Genomic DNA, 18979 nt, shown 5'->3' with positions numbered 1-18979 from the left:
CTCCTGATGTTTCCAAAGTACTGTTGCACTTTCCGCCGGCTTCACCCAGAGGTGTATGCATGCGGGGGCTGGTGTATGCATGGTGGTTTGGGTCCCGGCAGCGGTACAGCGGCCGTCATACGGAGGGTGTGATTACCCCGTGCCCCGAGCAGATGATCTTGTCTGTGGTGCCGGGGCAGGTGCTGAAGTTGAACTGCTGGAGGGGGAGACACTTGTGGTTGAAGCAGATGCTGTCGGTGCCGCACGCCGTCCCGTCCTCCACGTAGCCCAGGTCTGTGTCTCCGTCGATCACCACGTGGCCCCCGCTGCCCCCGACAACACAGCTCAGTCTAACGTCCTAATGTTATATACTGTATATGACTGTACATACATATTTATTTATTTATATATATATATATATATATATATATATATATAGACTACATATATTCTAATATATTCTAATAATATATTCTAATATATTCTATATGTTCTTAATTTCACAGTACCTTGATACTCTTTTTATAATTTTTCTCTTTTTCTTTTTTGCATTGTTAAGGAGCGCTTGGGATACAAAAATGTCATTGCCAGCTATGACTGCTTTGCCTGTTATGTTGTGCATTTGACAAATAAAATAACTTGAACTTGAAGGGGGGGCTTGGAGTCATGTGCCCGTGTCATTCACAGCATCTCCCCCGATGAGATGTGTGGGGTGAGCGTGTGTGTGTGTGTGTGTGTGTGTGTGTGTGTGTGTGTGTGTGTGTGTGTGTGTGTGTGTTACCTGCAGTCCAGAGAGGCGCTGTGCTGGGCCACGGAGAAGGAGGTCAGACCCCCGTGCAGCTCTCCCAGCCGCGGGGCCGGGGAGATGTTGGAACACAGCAGATACCCACAATGCACGTCTCTGGAACACAGGCGTAGGAAAGGTCAGGCTACGTCAAGAAGGCAAGGCCATGGATGATGATGATGATGATGATGATGATGAGGAGAAGCGATTGGAAGATGACGATGGTAGAGGAGGTGGAGGAGGTGGTGGGCTCACTGTTTGTTACACTGGACCCAGGTGTCTTTGTCCTTCCCACAGTTGCCCTTCTCCGTGCCCTCGATGTTGAGCTTCTCATAGCAGAACTTGTCGGCGGCCATGGCCTCTGAAGACGAGTAGAGGAGCAGAGGAGCACATGGTTCACGGTCAACGTCTGGACGGGGGTGTACTTTGAGAAGGTTGAATGAGACCCAGAAGGTGTTACTTACTCTCTCCCCAGATGTACTTGCACTGTCTGTCTTTGGTTTTGCAGCGTCCGTTGAAGCATCGACCCTGTGACCAAAACAGACAGTAAATGCCAGGTGACAGGAGTCATAATCTGTGGTAATTAACGTTATTTAAACTGCAACAAGGGAACACCTGTTGGTAACCATTGTTGAAAGCACTGACCTGGTCTTTCTCACAGGTGTAGCCATCCATCTTGTGGACATTGGGCGGACACTAAGGTAAACAGAGAGACATCTGCTTTAGAGGAAAGGAGAGACCTCTCTTTACAGAGAACTCATCGAAGGGCAAACTGTGAAAAAGGTCAAAGGGTCTCTGACTGTAAGAGGTGAAGAGTGTTTCTCAGTAACAAGTAGGCCCAGGTACCCAAGTTCAGACTTGGGTACTTGTTAGTTGGGACTTGGGTACTTGGTGGTTCAGACTGGGGTACTTGGTGGATTGGTGGATTCAGGAGGACGCAGTAACAGGTAACAGTTGTGGGTTTTCTCCTCTGATATTGCAAAAAAACAATTCACAATTCACCTAACAATTCACCTTCTGATGCATCCTCGAAAAAATTGAGCAGTGCAAGAAGCCACCCGGCCATTAGGTGAGCGTAATAGTACTAGGTACTAGGCTCCATGCAGACTCTTGAATGGAACAAAAGCTTGCGACTGATTGTTGACTTGTCTGATGATGAACAGACAAGAACGCTGCCTGAGAAGGGTCTTCAGTGTACTCAGTGTAAACCCACCTGGCTGGAGTTGCCCGTGCAATTCTCTGGGATGTCACAGTTGTTCACCGCCTCTCTGCATACCACACCCATGAACTCCATCTACGGTGGACAGCATCGACAGAAGACAGTAGCGTATGTTAAACAGAGGAGGGAGAGGGAGAGAACATGTATTATACATCCTCCTCCTCCTGCTACTCGTGTGAAGCCCACCTGGCAGCTGCTGCAGCACAGCCCATTGCTGCACTTGGAGCCCTGAGTCAGGGTGCACCTGTTGCAGCAGTTCTCCCCTTCCTTGGCACACTCCTGGATGAAAAAGACAGGACACACAGTACTTCAAACAGTGTCGGCCCTTTATTAGTAGTATTACTGGTTGTGTCCTTTTGGAAACACAATCCCAATCAGCTTGCAACTTTACTCAAGGTAAAGTCTGAGTTTCCTTGTAGTCCACAGCAATGTTTTTCAACCTGTGCTACGAATACTACTGGTGTTAATTGAGAGTACTGCAGGTGTATGTGGGATTATACTCTTGAAATAGACACATTCACAAGAATATATATAATATATATAATAATATATTGTAAATATTGTTTCTAAAATATAGTATTATAGCTTTTCGTTTTTTTTTTAAGTGTCACTGTGTTGCAGCATATGTTTCCATTATAATGTTGACCCTTGATGTTTAGTATTTCTTTGTGTTTGCTAAACAAATACAATGGGAGCAGCTCACCTTTTCTTTCCAGGTCCGCTTGCAGTAATAATGTGTATAAAGGATGCGCTGGCACTCTTTGCTCAGCCTCTGCATGTGTATTCATACATCTAACCGTTTGCATATGAGGTGGTCCGTGGAAGGTCTTGATGACAACTTAGTGTCACACCTGAAGTAAGAGACTTCACTGGTCCAAGGCTGTTCTATGATAGCATCTCATGGGTAGCATAGCTAGCTGCTCTCTACTCACCACTGGGCTTCCACAGTCACACTCCTCCCCTGGTTCCACAAAGCCATTACCGCATTCTGGAGGGTCCAGGAGCTAGGAGGGGAAGAGCCACGTTAACAATCAATTAACTAACTCACACATGGTGGATATGATTATGTGTGTGTGTGTGTGTGTGTGTGTGTGTGTGTGTGTGTGTGTGTGTGTGTGTGTGTGTGTGTGTGCCTGGTGTATGCCTGGGTTTTTTGTGCCTGAATGACTGCGTGCATTTGTGTGTGCCTGGGTGTGTGCATGCGTTTATGTCTACCTGGCTGCTTGCATGAGTTTGTGCGTGCCTGTGTGCCTGTGTGCATGTGTGCCTGTGTGCCTGTGTGCCTGTGTGCCTGGGTGTGTACGTGCGTTTGTCTGTGCCTCTGTATGTATATGTGTCTGTGTGTGCCTGGGTGTGTGCATGCGTTTGTGCATGCCTGTGTGTGCGTGCGTTTGTGTGTGCCTGTGTGTGTGCGTATGTTTGCTTGCGCCTGTGTGTGTGTGTGTGTGCCTGCCTGGGTGTATGTGCGTTTGCGTGTGAGTTTGTGTGAATGCGTGTGTTTGTGTGTGCCTTGGAGTGTACGTGCGTTGTGTGTTCCTGTGTGTGTTTGTGTGTGCCTTGGAGTGTACGTGCGTTTGTGTGTTCCTGTGTGTGTTTGTGTGTGCCTGGGTGTGTACGTGCATTTGTGTATGCCTGTGTGTGTTTGTGTGTGCCTGGGTGTGTACGTGCATTTGTGTATGCCTGTGTGCATGAATGTGTGCAAGTGTAAAAACCTTCAGGGGCTTGTTGAAGAGGCAGGATCCTCCTCCACTATTGAGGAAGTTGTGGAACTCCTCCACGTTGCAGTCAGAGAACTTCTTCGGGAGGTAGAAGCTGTCCAACACAACCACAGAACAGTTATACAAGGTTCCACTGTAACACAACATCCACATCATTACCTCCACCCTCATGATAATGTGGATAATGTGGCTAACACTACGTCAAAATCAACCACGCGTGGACACTGATCCTGCGTAAAAACATTGTGAAACAGATATTTTAAGAATGAATAGCAGTCACTGTTGAGTATCACAACACAAATCACGTTATCTTAACTTCATAAAAAAAGTCACAATACAAAGACAACTTCTTTGTCATTTTTTAATTTCCATTTGGTTTTCAAACCATACTCACAGTTAGGATGAGCTCCTATAAGAACAAGACAGAAGTGTAATGCTACTGTGTGTGTGTGTGTGTGTGTGTGTGTGTGTGTGTGTGTGTGTGTGTGTGTGTGTGTGTGTGTGTGTGTGTGTGTGTGTGTGTGTGTGTGTGTGTGTGTGTGTGTGTGTGTGTGTGTGTGTGTGTGTGTTCTTGAGAGAGAGAGAGAGAGAGAGAGAGTCTTTGCATTGCTAAATGCAACATGAAATGAAAAATGAATTATTTTCATTGCATCCGCTCAGAATGTCGCGAATGTAATGGATTGAACCGTTATTGCATTCCTTAGTCTATCCTTTCAAATGTTGTTCACTCTTCCTGCCCGGACCTCACAGTGGATGAGAAGCCCGAGCAGGAAGGCAAGCAGCAGCTGGAGCCCTACAGAGCCCCACTAGGGAAAGTCTCTTCCAGTCAAACATATTGAATTTGATCTGAATGCTATTGGTGGTTTCTATCCTAAAGCCTCATGTTCCAGCATCAGCGCTACAATCCCATAGAGGATCAGTTCTACCTCTCTATCAGGGGCTGGACAGCGGACCGGAAGCAGCTCAGTGTCGCAGGGAGAGACACAATGCAATAACACGCAGGCTTTCTCGCCGCACTGCCAGAGAGGGTGAGCAGCTTGGCTTCTTCCATGTTTTTCAGTGAGTATGATTCGAGAACAATGCAATGTGGCTGAGTGACGATGGTAGTCCATGTTATCTTTGGGGGAGTGCACTGCAATATTTTGCAAGGATGTCCAGGAACATTTTAGAATGTAATTTGAGGTCAATAGGACATAATCTAGTTTTGTAGGTTCAACCTTGCCAAAGCCTTGTAGTGATAATACACCCCCCCACCCCACCCAGCCTCTCTATTTTATTGCAAGATTGCATCATTTGTTTAATAAAATAAGAGGCAATGTGTGCGAAAAATGGTAAAGTGGGCACAAGAATAGAAAGGATTCAGTTTTCAACATAATTATGTAGGTGGACATTACTCATCATCAGTACATTCGCCATCAGAATAGAACAACACACCATCCTTCTTCAAATATATCTTTTAAAGGGTAAAGACATGCTTTTGAAATGTTTGTTCCAGTATAAATGTTAACTATATTACTTTTAAAAATATATATATATTATTTGATAAAAGTCCCAATATTATTCCCCTTTAAAATGTATATTTATATGATTTTCCAGTGAAGCCCAATATTTTCCAATGGAAAAAATGAAAATTCTCACAACAACATTAAATCAAAGCAAAGTAGGAAAAAGGTAATGTCATAGAAGAAAACCAATAAACCATGGACAGAGAACCGCAACATCCTGACTCGATTCATTCATTCCTGCTCCTATGGTATTGATTGTTTAGGGGTACCATCTGCCAAATTAGACCAGGCTTAGTTGAGCAGATATATTTAAGATCTACGTCCATAATAAGCCAATATACACACACACACATGCTTGTATGCTAGGAAAAACAGACAGACACGCACACATACGCACACACTCTTTCTGAATATAAACCCTGTGAAAGAAATCTGTGGATAGTTTAGTTGATTATACATGCACTTGCTGATAAAAAATAAACAATAAATAGAAGACCACCAATGGGCATGAGTGAGATGAGATCTTCTTGTTGAATACAAATGTCTGAAATACCATTGACCTAATTCATAATAATATCCTTATTAAGGCCATGGCCATTTTTGGGCAAAAGGGTCCTTGTAACTATGGTAACCAAATAGTACATGGAGTCAGAACTGTGCAGGATATAGAGACAATAGATGTGTCTAAGATGAGAATGACATTGCAGACTGTATCTTGTTAAGTTGATCGAGTGGCTAATCACACCAAAACTAAACAATAATATACTTAAAACATATGTAGAAAAATTGATCATGAAAAATACAACCAGAATTTAAAAGGGCCAATCAGACTGTATTTGTTCATATCAATTGAATTGGAGATGATTCTAAGGGCGGGACATTGGGCCACAGAGGCTGTAATGGTATTGGATGAGGAGGAAAGAGTTGTGATGATTGACAACCCTTCTGAGGCAGCCAGTTGGTTGATAGAGCATGAGCAGCATTCTAGCCAAGCTTCTGCTCACCTGCTGTCCCATTTGGGATTCAGGGAAACAGGGGAGGTATTTAAGAAGAAACGTAAACAGACACTCTCTTAGAGCCCAGACACACAGATTGAGGACATCACAAAAGTAATACCGTCCTGATACACTGGCACACAAGCACTTGCAGATGTGCATATACCATGACAGAAAAACATCAGATTAATGTTATTACTTGAAAATTGCATTCAACACTATTGTACCAATACAATATAAGCACGAGTCCACTGACATCTAGTGGTAACATTCTTAGTGACTGAAATGAATGCACTGGACAATGTGGTTTAAAACCAGACTCTACTGACATCTACTGGTGACTGAAGCAAAGTAAATCCTCAGGAGAATGTTGTTAGCTCTTCTGTTATCTAGTTGTCCTCATTATCAGAGATCTGTGATGATATAGATTGAGAACTAGTCCATAATTATTAGAAAAAAGAAAAATTCAATTTCACTTCATTCTATAAACATTCTTGATCAAAATAGAACTATATAGATATTACAGATTCCATTTGCATAGGACTTACTGGTCTCAACCAGTCACTGTCAATCAAACAGTGTTTTGGCCAGCAAGAACATATGTACAATGTGGACCCCTGTCCTACTGGAGAACCACCTTCAACCATTATGTTAGGGCTTCATTAAGGAACCACTGAGGATTATTGCACCGAGGATGAATGGTGAACTTCGAGATGGTTTTGTTCACAAAGATACATTTGGATTTAACATAGGAAAGGAGTTAAGATAAGCTTACCCAACATCGTCCATGATGCACCCTGACCAGCGGTCTTCACATTTGCACTCGCCTGCAAAGTACACACACACACACACACACACACACACACACACACACACACACACACACACACACACACACACACACACACACACACCCACAAAGACACACACACACACACACACGCACACACAGACACACAGAAGCACATACACACACGCACACACAGACACACACAAGCACATGCGCATGGACACACACACACACACACACAATAAATATTTGTATTATTTTTTATATTATTATTGGGGGAGGAGCCGGACAGAACTACCGTTCAAAATCCTCTTCTTGTCGGAGAAGATCCCGATGTTCTGTCCTAGGGACTGGGCGAGCGTGATGGACATCTCGTCTGTCTTCCCATACTGAAGAAAGAAGGAGGGAGGAGGGTAGAGAGAGGTAGTCCGTTTACCTTCACATAAGCATCACCTTAAACATCACCCCATCAGTGCAGTGCACTCCGTTTGGACGCCTGTGTGTGTATCGTTCCCATGACGATAAACAATGTAATCGTTCATGTGGGGACACTGGGCTCACCTCGTTGACTCCGCCTCCTTTGGTAAGAGAGCAAACTCCGCCCATGTATGAAGCTCCGCCCCAGCTGCTATGGAAACGGTTCCCACTGAAACAGAACAGCAGCTTTGTTTTCAGTCGTCGTGCGGTCCTTGATGCGCCGTCTGAATCCTGCGTCTTCCGGAGTGGTTTCGTACGCTCCTGTGTGTGTGATTAGGGGCACTCACGAGAAAAGGTGCACCGAGTCACACTTCTCTTTGATGAAGTCTCGGCGGTACTTCATGAACTCCTTGAGGGTCACCATGGGGTCGTCGTCGATGTTGAACCGGTTGTCAGCTGCCCAGGTTTCCATGGCAACCAGCACTATGCGTGTGTTGAGCTGTTCCTTGAAAAGCTGGAAGAGGACCAATTTAGACCGTCGATCAGCAAACATAACGACTGTGTGTTGAAAACTGTTCAGCACAGTCTCTGTGTTACAGAGCTACCTTCAACCGTACAGATGTGTTATTATATACATCATTTCAATCTTATACACATCGTAAAGGTCCTGTAGGTAAGATTCAAGAACTATCTTTTAAATGTAATGTGTAAGAAATGGCACAGCCATTCGTCACCTATTAGTGAGTGAATACGCTGTGAGAATGAATTGACTGCGACTGTCTCTGTATGAACCAATTTAATCTTGGACCGCGCCCGGCGCCATGACAGCCATGCCATGACAGACCAATCAGGGCATGTCTTCCCTGATTGATTTGCGAATCCATCTTGCCTGTCAATCCTAGGTGGGTGTAATGCAACACTTTTCAATGGTAGACAAACGCGAGTGAGGGGATGTGTTTTTGGGTTGCTTAGTTTCAAAATATTGCTCTCTTCTGCTCTGTTATGCTCCCTCTCTTTACAACTCTTGAATCCCAACAGCAGCTTGAAGCGCATCTTGATAACACTTGTGTTAAAACAACTTGTCATCCCCACAAAAGCACAGTAGTACATCGAGAAAGGCCAGACAGAGTCAGAGCCGGCGCTATGAGCTCAGAGTAATGCTCAAAGATTGGGTTTGATTTAATAGGATCAAAATCAATTAGGCTTCCCAGCCAGACAAACAGGAGAGGAAAGGGCAGCAGACACTTCTCTCTGGGTAGGCTGAACGGCAATAGTCTCGGGACACACCAGAGAGGCTAAACCAGGACTCTTGTCTCTGCTCTCGCTAAAGGCATGACCAGAATACTTGAACACTTGCACAAACATTTAACCATGCTGATCCTTCACCATATTATCTTTAATGTAAAATATAGATAATAGAAAAGATCAGTAATAAACAGAGGAAACTGAGGTAAAGTAAATATATTTGTTTCATGTGTAGGCTATATCTGAACATGCTGGGTAACATGGGGAGCCGAGGCAGGTCTATATTTCTGCAATCAATGGAGCTCATTCAAATGACCCCCTGCTTGTTTCAATATCATCGCCCGATTTTCAAGGACAAGTAGAGAGATGACCGCTCCCCAGATTCACAAGCCTCTCAACTTTCACACGCAATGCTCTTTCTCCTTATCGGGTTTCAGCCACCCCGCAGACAGAGCACCGCACTACAGATAATGTCAGTATGACAATAATTAGCATTTTGTTTGTATTGCTGTGGTATCTGTGGAGCTAGGGCCAGTAAGCTATGGAGGGTGTAATGATAAGTCCTCCACATATACATCCTGTACATTTAGTGAGGGCTGAGTGCTTGTGGCAAGTTTTCCAAGAACCCGGATCGATGAAAAATCTTACCATGTCAGCCATGTTGACCACTGACTTTGCATAGTTATTCGTCTGTCCAACGGAAAGACGATGCTTCTTATACTGAAAGGAGAAAGAGTACACGTTATTATAGAATATATGAATTAAAACGCCTTCTCATATATATAATCCCTTAGAACAGGCCTTTTAGAACGTGGTTTACCAAGTCACACTCTAAAAGGACACTTTAGTGTCATAGAGATATTGCTTCCAGTAATGGATAAAAAAAGTTTTTTACCATGGTTACTAATTAAGTTACCAGTGTGTATCAATACTGCCATACACATAAATCCTAGCATGTATAAGGTCGGCACTGTTTTGAAATAATAGATTGCAACTGAGGCTGACTACAATCGAATGACCAATATCGGAGCTGAACCAAATGCCAAAAGCCTACAGATAGCCTGATAAAGGCATTAAAGTACGTTAACCGTCTGTTAACATTTCATGAATGTTTCATTAAGCACACATTGCACACATCATGCTCAGTCACTTGACCATAACATCATCCCTATTAGAGGAGACTACTGTATTGATGATGTCATATGTACATATCTTACAGCTGGAAAACATGAAAACACCATTGTATCTTTCTGTACATGATAGCAGAATGTGTACAAGAATACTCACCATGAGGTGGTCATTAATCACCATCAGCTCAATGTATTTGGTCTCCTCTTCCACACTGCGCTGCTCACGAGGGGCCTAGGAGCACACAGACCCGCCCATGAGCTTAAAGACACATCATGAATAACACATGAAGGCAGACAGATTCCATTGCGGATATTGCATATGATATTGCAGGTGAAATATCTTCAAATTATGCATTTGTGCCTAAAAAGACACAGACCGATCTCATAGACGGGGGATTAGAAAGTAGATTGACAGAACCAAAGTGTCCTCATGTTCTCCTGTATCCTGGCTATGTCCCTTAGAACCAAAGTGTCCTAACACTCCCCCTCTGGCTATGTCTCTTAGAACCAAAGTGTCCTAACGCTATGTCTCTTAGAACCAAAGTGTAATGCTATGTCTCTTAGAACCAAAGTGTCCTAACGCTATGTCTCTTAGAACCAAAGTGTAACGCTATGTCCCTTAGAACCAAAGTGTAACGCTATGTCCCTTAGAACCAAAGTGTCCTAACACTCCCCCTCTGGCTATGTCTCTTAGAACCAAAGTGTCCTAACGCTATGTCTCTTAGAACCAAAGTGTAACGCTATGTCCCTTAGAACCAAAGTGTAACGCTATGTCCCTTAGAACCAAAGTGTCCTAACACTCCCCCTCTGGCTATGTCTCTTAGAACCAAAGTGTCCTAACGCTATGTCTCTTAGAACCAAAGTGTAACGCTATGTCCCTTAGAACCAAAGTGTAACGCTATGTCCCTTAGAACCAAAGTGTAATGCTATGTCCCTTAGAACCAAAGTGTCCTAACGCTATGTCCCTTAGAACCAAAGTGTAACACTATGTCTCTTAGAACCAAAGTGTAATGCTATGTCCCTTAGAACCAAAGTGTCCTAACACTCCCCCTCTGGCTATGTCTCTTAGAACCAAAGTGTCCTAACGCTATGTCTCTTAGAACCAAAGTGTAACGCTATGTCCCTTAGAACCAAAGTGTAACGCTATGTCCCTTAGAACCAAAGTGTCCTAACACTCCCCCTCTGGCTATGTCTCTTAGAACCAAAGTGTCCTAACGCTATGTCTCTTAGAACCAAAGTGTAACGCTATGTCCCTTAATATACATAATCCCTTAGAACCAAAGTGTAATGCTATGTCCCTTAGAACCAAAGTGTCCTAACGCTATGTCCCTTAGAACCAAAGTGTAACACTATGTCTCTTAGAACCAAAGTGTAATGCTATGTCCCTTAGAACCAAAGTGTAACGCTATGTCCCTTAGAACCAAAGTGTAACGCTATGTCCCTTAGAACCAAAGTGTAGCGCTATGTCCCTTAGAACCAAAGTGTAATGCTATGTCCCTTAGAACCAAAGTGTAACGCTATGTCCCTTAGAACCAAAGTGTAGCGCTATGTCCCTTAGAACCAAAGTGTAACGCTATGTCCCTTAGAACCAAAGTGTAACGCTATGTCCCTTAGAACCAAAGTCTAACGCTATGTCCCTTAGAACCAAAGTGTAACACTATGTCCCTTAGAACCAAAGTGTAGCACTATGTCCCTTAGAACCAAAGTGTAACACTATGTCCCTTAGAACCAAAGTGTAGCACTATGTCCCTTAGAACCAAAGTGTAGCACTATGTCCCTTAGAACCAAAGTCTAACACTATGTCCCTTAGAACCAAAGCATTCACTCAAATTGTCGATATTTGATGTCCCTTCCTATGCAAGGGGAATACTGGAAGTGTTTCTGTGGGAGGTGGCAGAGGTGAAGCTAGCCTCCGTGGTTTTTAGAGCACTCAATTAACAGTGCGCATAAAGGCGGGAAAGAGAATAATTAACTTTGAGGCAAATAGCATGCACACCATAATTATACTTCGGCCTTATCTTCCCTGTCTCTCTTTTTCCAACACACACACACACACACACACACACACACACACACACACACACACACACACACACACACACACACACACACACACACACACACACACACACACACTCTGCTATACCTGTCTCTTCTTTCTTCTTTGTCCAGTCCTGGACCCTGGAAACGGAGGACTGGGAAAGGGAGGCTCTGGAAGGTCACCTAGAAAACAAGACAATACTTTATATATTTTAATGTATAATCATCTGCTGACCTTTATTGTTTTCTACTTTATTTTATTTGGATGTTTTTAGTTATCTTCTACAATATCTTTATTAGTAGGTATTATTTATTTGGTTTGGTTTATTTTAATAGAATTGTTTTTATTCATCAAAAGACCTTGCTTATTTGGTTCACTGACTAATGGCAAAAGTCGCTGTAGATAAAGCTTCTTCTTATGTCCTAGGACCTAATGCATTAGGTAACGTATCCTTAATGTATCCCATCTCACCATTGAGGAGATCAACCAGTCCTTCCTGTCCAGCCGATTTGTAGATTAAGTGGATTTGGACATCTCCCTGAAAGAAACGTTGTAGAAGAAACCATTCATGAATAATGTACATGCGTACGAACAAAAAAAAAGTAGAACGCCTCTGCGCCTGCGCGCATCTCATGCCAGCGGAGTGCTCCTCCACATCCGTATCGCTGCGGGCTACGGAGTCGTCGTTCGTTTCTTCGCTCATGAAAAAACGAGCAAAAATGAATTCAGTTTCTTCCTGAAGTAATTCGAATCGTTGAAACGCAAAGGTAATATATATTCCAAGTATTTGTGTGACTTGTGTGGTGATCACTCGGTCAGGGCGAGCAGTGTGTTAACTCTTTGAGTTCGCACATCAACAGGTTGGGCTAGTCAACGTTAGCATGTTGCCCCGCTTCAGCCGAGCTGAGACCAGACAGGAGCACTGTCGGGTCAATAAAGCATTCTGATCGCAGAGGCTTGGATAATGATCGATTGCTAATCTCAGGAAATGAGGCGACCCGGCCGGGTCGTACATTACGTCTGCTCTGCTGCTGTGCGGACATAAAGTGTCTGAACATGATCAGAATCGGAGTTACTTTGATTACATCTTATTGTAGTAATAAGAGTAACATTTTTAGGCTCTCAACAGCCACATAGCAGCAACAGTACAATATAGAGTAAATAAAGATAAGTCAAAATAAAATGTTAAAAATAAGTAGCAGCATAGATAACAATAATACATAACAATAAAGTAAGTAATAATAAGAGAAACTAAGACAGTAGTAATACGTAATAAGTAATGAGTTGTAGTTAAGTGTAGTGTAAAGTTAAAACGTATACACACACAAACCCAGAGTTACTGGATCGATGAACGTCGATGACAGGAGCGACACTGTCTACTGGTCATGGCCGAAGAGTTCACCCCTTCGGTCAGTAAATCAATAGCGTATTGTTTGTGCGTGCAGCGTCATGTACTTTAGTTTAGACCATTGAGTTGTGTCATGGCCAACCCAAGTGGTTCTTTCTCCTGTATCCCCCATAAAGGGAGAGCATTGTTGCCGTGGGAGAGTGGATAGTGGGTCAACTATGATTCAGTGGCTGACTATACTAATAGGGGTGCTGCCCATAGCCGTGGCAGAGTTGGCCAACTTCAGTTAATGAGAGCATTTCAAGAAACCTGTTTAGGTGTCGTATGGTAAGGTTGGTTTACAGTTTTACTAATTTACTTGAAAAATTACTTTGGAAAAGTTTTATTTAACAGTAATGTTTAATCTGCACCCCTTTTTGGAACGTGACTATTGGGTTACAAATTTAGTTTCTCACACATGCTCTATTTCAGAAGGATAGTTCTTTGGATTGGCAATCTGTCGTATTTTCTGCCTGTCTTCCCTTGTTCTAACGATCACTTCTCTCCTTGTGCCTCTCTCCTGCACATGAACAACAGTGATCTGCAGTGACCTCATCGCCCGTCTGAGTCGACCATGTCGTGCCGGGACATCCACGCCACCAACGCCTTCTCCTTCATCCTGGCCCTGGTGTCTGTGGGCGGGCTGGCCGTCGCGGCCCTAATCCCTCAGTGGCGCATCACCAGGCTGGTCACCTTCAACCGCAACGCCAAGAACGTCAGTGTGTACGACGGACTGTGGGCCAAGTGTGTGAAGCAGGACGGCTACTCGGGCTGCTACTTCTATGACTCAGAGGTATGGAGAAACACTTTGCTTAAAATATCATATCTCAAAGCTGTGTATTTGTTTTACAAGTCCTTTCAACAAACGACCTGAAAGTTCTCCTCAATGAGCTCCTCAATGACATGTGTCTGAAGTCCATGTTCACTCCCTTTAGACTGACTGGCTGCTGGTTGTCATTTACATTGAGGGCATTTAGCAGACGCTTTTAAAAGCGACTTACAATAAGTACATTTGTGATAAGAAGTGCAAAGCACTAACAATCGCTAGGTTAACCCATTCCCCGCATACAAGAGATGCTACACAACAAAGTACTATAACCAAGTACGACATACAATAGATGCGTACATTAAGTGCCAGGTCGTACAACATACAACAAGTAGGAGGGGAGGGACGGGGGTGGCTATGCAGAGTCTAGGTGAACTCTGAACAGGTGAGTCTTTAGTGGAAGCTGGTGAGCGACTCTGCAGGTGCTGACGTCGGCGCAGTGGTCCAGACGGTACTGAGCGGTGCGTCCTGTGTGTTCCCCAGTGGTACTCCAAGGTGGACCAGCTGGACCTGCGGCTGCTGCAGTTCGGCCTGCCCATGGGCCTGCTGTTCGGCTCCATGGCCCTGCTGCTCAGCGTGGGCGGGCTCTGCAAGACCTGCTGCTGCTCGGACAAGCCGGAGCCGGACATCAAGACGGCCCGCTGCCTGGTCAACAGCCCCGGCTGCCACCTGGTGGCCGGGATGTTCCTCTTCCTGGGCGGCGCCGTTGCCATGGCGCCCTCGGTGTGGTTCCTGTTCTGCACCGAGGAGATGAACCGGCGCTACGAGAACATCTTCACCGACGGCTTCGCGGTGTACGTCGCCATCGGCTGCTCCGGGGGGCTGATGCTGGCCTCCCTGATGATGTTCATGTGGTACTGTATGTGCAAGAAGCTGCCCTCGCCCTTCTGGCTGCCGCTGCCCAACTCCCTCTCCATGCAGGCCCTCACCGCCAACGGCTACCCCCCCTCGCCCGTCTACGGCCCCCAGGCGTTGGCCCCTCACACCTACATGCCCGCCGTCATGGAGGGCCAGCTGTACGCACCGGGGTCGCAGGGTTACGCCCAGGGGGTGGCGGCGGTGGCGGCCCCCGGCCCCGTCCCTCCCCAGGTCTACATGTCCCAGATGTCTGCCCAAGACGCTTACGGGTCGGAGGTGGGGGGCGCCCAGGCCTACAGCTACGCCCCCGCACAGAGCTACGCCGCGTCTCAGAGCTACGCCCCGTCCCAGAGCTACGCCCCCTCCCAGGGCTACGCCCCCTCCCAGAGCTACGCCCCCTCCCAGGGCTACGCCTCCAGCCACGCGGGCCAGCGGCACTCCTCACGCTCCAGGATGTCCGCCATAGAGATCGACATTCCTGTTCTTTCTCACTAAGCAAAGGACCATTGAAGAAGTCATGCTGCCATTCCAATTGTATATATATGAATAATCCCAGTCATTCCATGTGGCTGCATTGTGGATGGGCGCTGAAGAGCCGCGTTAAAGCTTCAAGTGATGAAGGTCATTGCGTCCCCGGGGATGGAGCCGGTCTCAAGCTGGGCTGTGAAGGCCAGCTGAGGTCTTGTACGGGTTAGGGTCGTAGGTTCACTAGCTCTAACTGTGGCCTTTGCTTTTACTTTTGTAAAATGTTTTTTTATGTTGTTTATACACTAACTCATTTTTGTATTTTTTTTTTGTGTAGCACTACTGTAACTTTTTTCCTCTTAAAATAGCAAATTGAAGAACCACTTTCCTGAGTGACTTCTGAAGGATGAACTACTAAAGATCATATCTATGTCATGATCATGTCTAAAATAACATTTTAGTTTTACTCACAATGCACTAAAGATGTGGATACTTTTTTGGTTCCTCAAGTATTTGTGGATGGGATGGATCACTATATATTGTTGACTAGGGGTGTAACGATACACTAAAGTCACGATTCGGTACGTACCTCAGTTTTTAAGTCACGGTTCGGTATTTTTTTCGATATTTTAATTATTATTTTAAATTATATCAAACAAATGCCTTACACAAATGAAAAGACATCAAATACAATTGAGGATATAAACACAATAAAGTCCAGGACTTATTTCCATTGTTGTCCTCAACACAAAACATCAGGACAAGACAAGACACTAACAGAGTGTGTGATAATCAATAAAAACTTAATTCTAAAAAAAAAATAATAATAAAAAAAAATATATATATTTTTTTTTTTTTCGGTACGTACCGAAATGAAACGTGCATCGAACCGTTAGACCCGTACTGAAATATTTCGGTTTGAATACTCGTATCGTTACACCCCTACTGTTGACTATGTTGAGTTATTGTTTGAATACACGTATCGTTACACCCCTACTGTTGACTATGTCGAGTCATTGTTTGCTGTTGAATATAACATGGCAAAGAATGCACAAACCAACACTAAAGTGGTGCCTTGTGTTAGGATCCCTGTGTAAGACTTGTAAAGCCTTGTATCAGTTACATGTTACATTGTTTACTATTAATGCCATTACAGCAGAGAAGTGGTCAAAAACCCTAACAAAGCCATGCCAGCAATACAGTCTTTTCTAACAAATCTGCAGTTCTTTCATACTGATCGTTAATGTCTTGATCAATTAAAGTTAATTTAATTGTCTGAAGATTGAACTTATTTGACTGCACCACTAGATACTGAACTGTTGAGGGTGAATGAGTTCATCAGGCCGGCTTTACCTTTTACATTGATTCTGAAAGAGACAAAACTCTTCAAACCATTTGATTATGAAGGAACGGGCTCCACTGCTTCTAGCTCGTAAACAGATTAACACAAATACCTGGCACCTGATGGTGATCTGATACAACCATTTGTAGAGATCTGTTCATAAGGTTTTATTTTCATATTGCAATGACAAACCGTTTGGACAGTGAAGCCGACTCTTGAAGCCAATTTCTCAAGTGCATTTGGAAGAATCAATTTCCAATATAGTGTGCAGGCTTTGCATGTCTTTCATAGCTGTAGCATTGAGAAAGGCCAATTATTTGAGACAGCAGTAGGCTGTTTCAAATAATTGTATTCATTCTGATTATATGGACTGTCTTGTAATCTTATCTGAATTGCAAAACCTTTCCCTGTTTCCCAAAGCTGTTTTTGATCCAAACAACCAGTCTCTTCATTTCTCCAGCGTGGTTCTACTTTCAGATTTACTTTAAGATTCAAGGTTTGGCTGAACAAGTTAAAATAACTGAAGACCTATTGCGTTGTGTGCCGTTAAATCCATAGTCTCAGTCTCCTGTAGTAAAGTAATATAATATATGACTTAATAGAAAATTAACAGGCAATCTTCTTTCCAAAAGACAAATGAGCTACGCAAACAATTTTTTATAGTTTTGGATGGATTTCAAATCGAATAAACTGCTATTTAAGGTAGAGTGGAGTACTTGGAGGGAAATTATTAAATAAGTGATATATTCCCTACAATATTAACATAGGACCCATTTCAAACATGAGAGCAAGCACTACATATTAAATGGACTTTCAATGATGTTCCTCCCGTCTCTTTCTCCATGTGTATGCACGCACAACATGAACAACCCAACACATACACACTCACATGGGTTTGAAGACCCTAACCCAGATGGCTCTTAGCACGTCTTGGTACAAAGGAAAGGGGCGGGGACTCGGTTGCCATGGGAGATGGTTTGTCAGATGCACAGACGACGGCCGACTCATGAAATTAAAATTGGAAGGTGTATTGCCGCTTTCATTTAGCGCTTTTCTTCTCCATCTCTCTCTGGCCTCTCTGCCTCTCCCTCCCTCTTACTTCATCTGTGCCCGTGTGCATGAATGAGCCAGGCTTTGTTTTGGTGGCTGAGGGCCACAGGAAACCCCCCGTCGCTACCCAGCCTCTTAAGCCTCCCCCTTTCCCTCCCATCCCCCCTCTTCCCTTCCTCACCCCCACTGTCAAACCCAGGAAAAGAAAGCCCCTCCCCAACCACTTGCCCCCTTGTCACCAAACCACATCACGCTTCCAGAGCCCTCCGTGATGGAGAGCCAAGCCCCCGTTCCGCTACTCGTGTCGGCCGTCTCAACCCTCTGCCCTCCCCGCCCCCACCTCCACCCTCACCCCACAACGCCTGCCAGTCCACTCATCCAGGCCTTGATGGACCACAACTGATCAGACGCCAGCTCTGGGCTTGTGCTGCACACACACACACACACACACACACACACACACACACACACACAGCCACACACAGAAGGGGAGGTGTTGTATGTTGTCAATCAAATGCTAGTCTTTGCTAATGTTGGGAGGAGGGGGTCAGCCGGTTTAGGGCACCTGTTGGGGGCAGGCAGGTTGCAGTGGGTGGCAGGACTAGAGAGAGAGAGGGAAACATATGGTGTACTCTGCATAATGCAAGTCAGCATCATGCAGCATCACTCTCGCTGTAACCGCTGCACCCACACACGGGCCCAGCCTCGGGGTGCTCACGCACACACCTGAAGGCTTGATGTCGTTAACGAAGCAGCACTGGTGGATGGGCGCCCTGTTGGCCGCCACACACCGACCAGGACGTCATCCCGGCAGCAGGCCCACGCAAAGCTGACTCAAGAACTACAAGTCAAAGAACAAGTACTCTCTGTTGTTAAGGTAGACGGGGGTCACTAAGTGTGCCCAATTGAATTATGCTGATTTGCACTAAATTGCAAGTGTTTGCTAAGTGTGGTTTGTTAAGTGTTCACTTTTATTATTACAAATTTCCTTTAACTGCACCTAAAAGCATGATGACAGCATGTTTTGAGAAAGACATGCTATGTCTGTTGACCACAACTTTCTGTCCGTCCTGGCGGAAGCAGTGCAGATGGGTCGTCCATATGGCCCACAGGAGTGAGGCCCCCCACGCCGTCTCCCGCCCTTCCTGGCTCTCTCTCTTTGTCTCAAACATGCACTCAATGTATTATGAGCCGAGAGCATAACACCTTCTAGAGACTGAAGGGCAGG

General features: G+C 44.7%; 2 protein-coding genes across 3 annotated transcripts in view; one reads left to right on the top strand and one right to left on the bottom strand.

Moving 5' to 3' along the window:
- adam22 (ADAM metallopeptidase domain 22) overlaps positions 1-18979 on the bottom strand; it is a 53528-nt gene that overhangs the window by 8149 nt on the left and 26400 nt on the right. For both annotated transcript variants that reach the window (XM_084472323.1, XM_084472324.1), the window contains exons 7-23: positions 12295-12361; positions 11929-12005; positions 9940-10014; positions 9301-9372; positions 7755-7921; positions 7552-7636; positions 7289-7379; positions 6976-7027; positions 3695-3794; positions 2915-2986; positions 2169-2261; positions 1977-2057; positions 1409-1459; positions 1228-1291; positions 1019-1124; positions 761-880; positions 137-305 (exon numbers count right to left, since the gene is read on the bottom strand). In XM_084472323.1, coding sequence (XP_084328449.1) covers positions 137-305; positions 761-880; positions 1019-1124; positions 1228-1291; positions 1409-1459; positions 1977-2057; positions 2169-2261; positions 2915-2986; positions 3695-3794; positions 6976-7027; positions 7289-7379; positions 7552-7636; positions 7755-7921; positions 9301-9372; positions 9940-10014; positions 11929-12005; positions 12295-12361 — 1542 coding nt within the window. The remainder of the gene's footprint in view (positions 1-136; positions 306-760; positions 881-1018; positions 1125-1227; positions 1292-1408; positions 1460-1976; positions 2058-2168; positions 2262-2914; positions 2987-3694; positions 3795-6975; positions 7028-7288; positions 7380-7551; positions 7637-7754; positions 7922-9300; positions 9373-9939; positions 10015-11928; positions 12006-12294; positions 12362-18979) is intronic.
- On the top strand, positions 12468-17863 carry cldn12 (claudin 12). The gene is made up of 3 exons (XM_084472325.1): positions 12468-12590; positions 13748-14003; positions 14520-17863. The coding sequence occupies exons 2-3, from the start codon at positions 13785-13787 to the stop codon at positions 15387-15389; spliced, it is 1089 nt and encodes a 362-aa protein (XP_084328451.1). The 5' UTR covers positions 12468-12590; positions 13748-13784; the 3' UTR covers positions 15390-17863.

This window comes from Micromesistius poutassou (genome assembly GCF_964030765.1).
Source record: "Micromesistius poutassou genome assembly, chromosome: 8".
Classification (NCBI taxonomy): domain Eukaryota; kingdom Metazoa; phylum Chordata; class Actinopteri; order Gadiformes; family Gadidae; genus Micromesistius; species Micromesistius poutassou.
The sequence above is the reverse complement of the archived record's forward strand: the minus strand, read 5'-3'. Positions and strand labels throughout refer to the sequence as shown.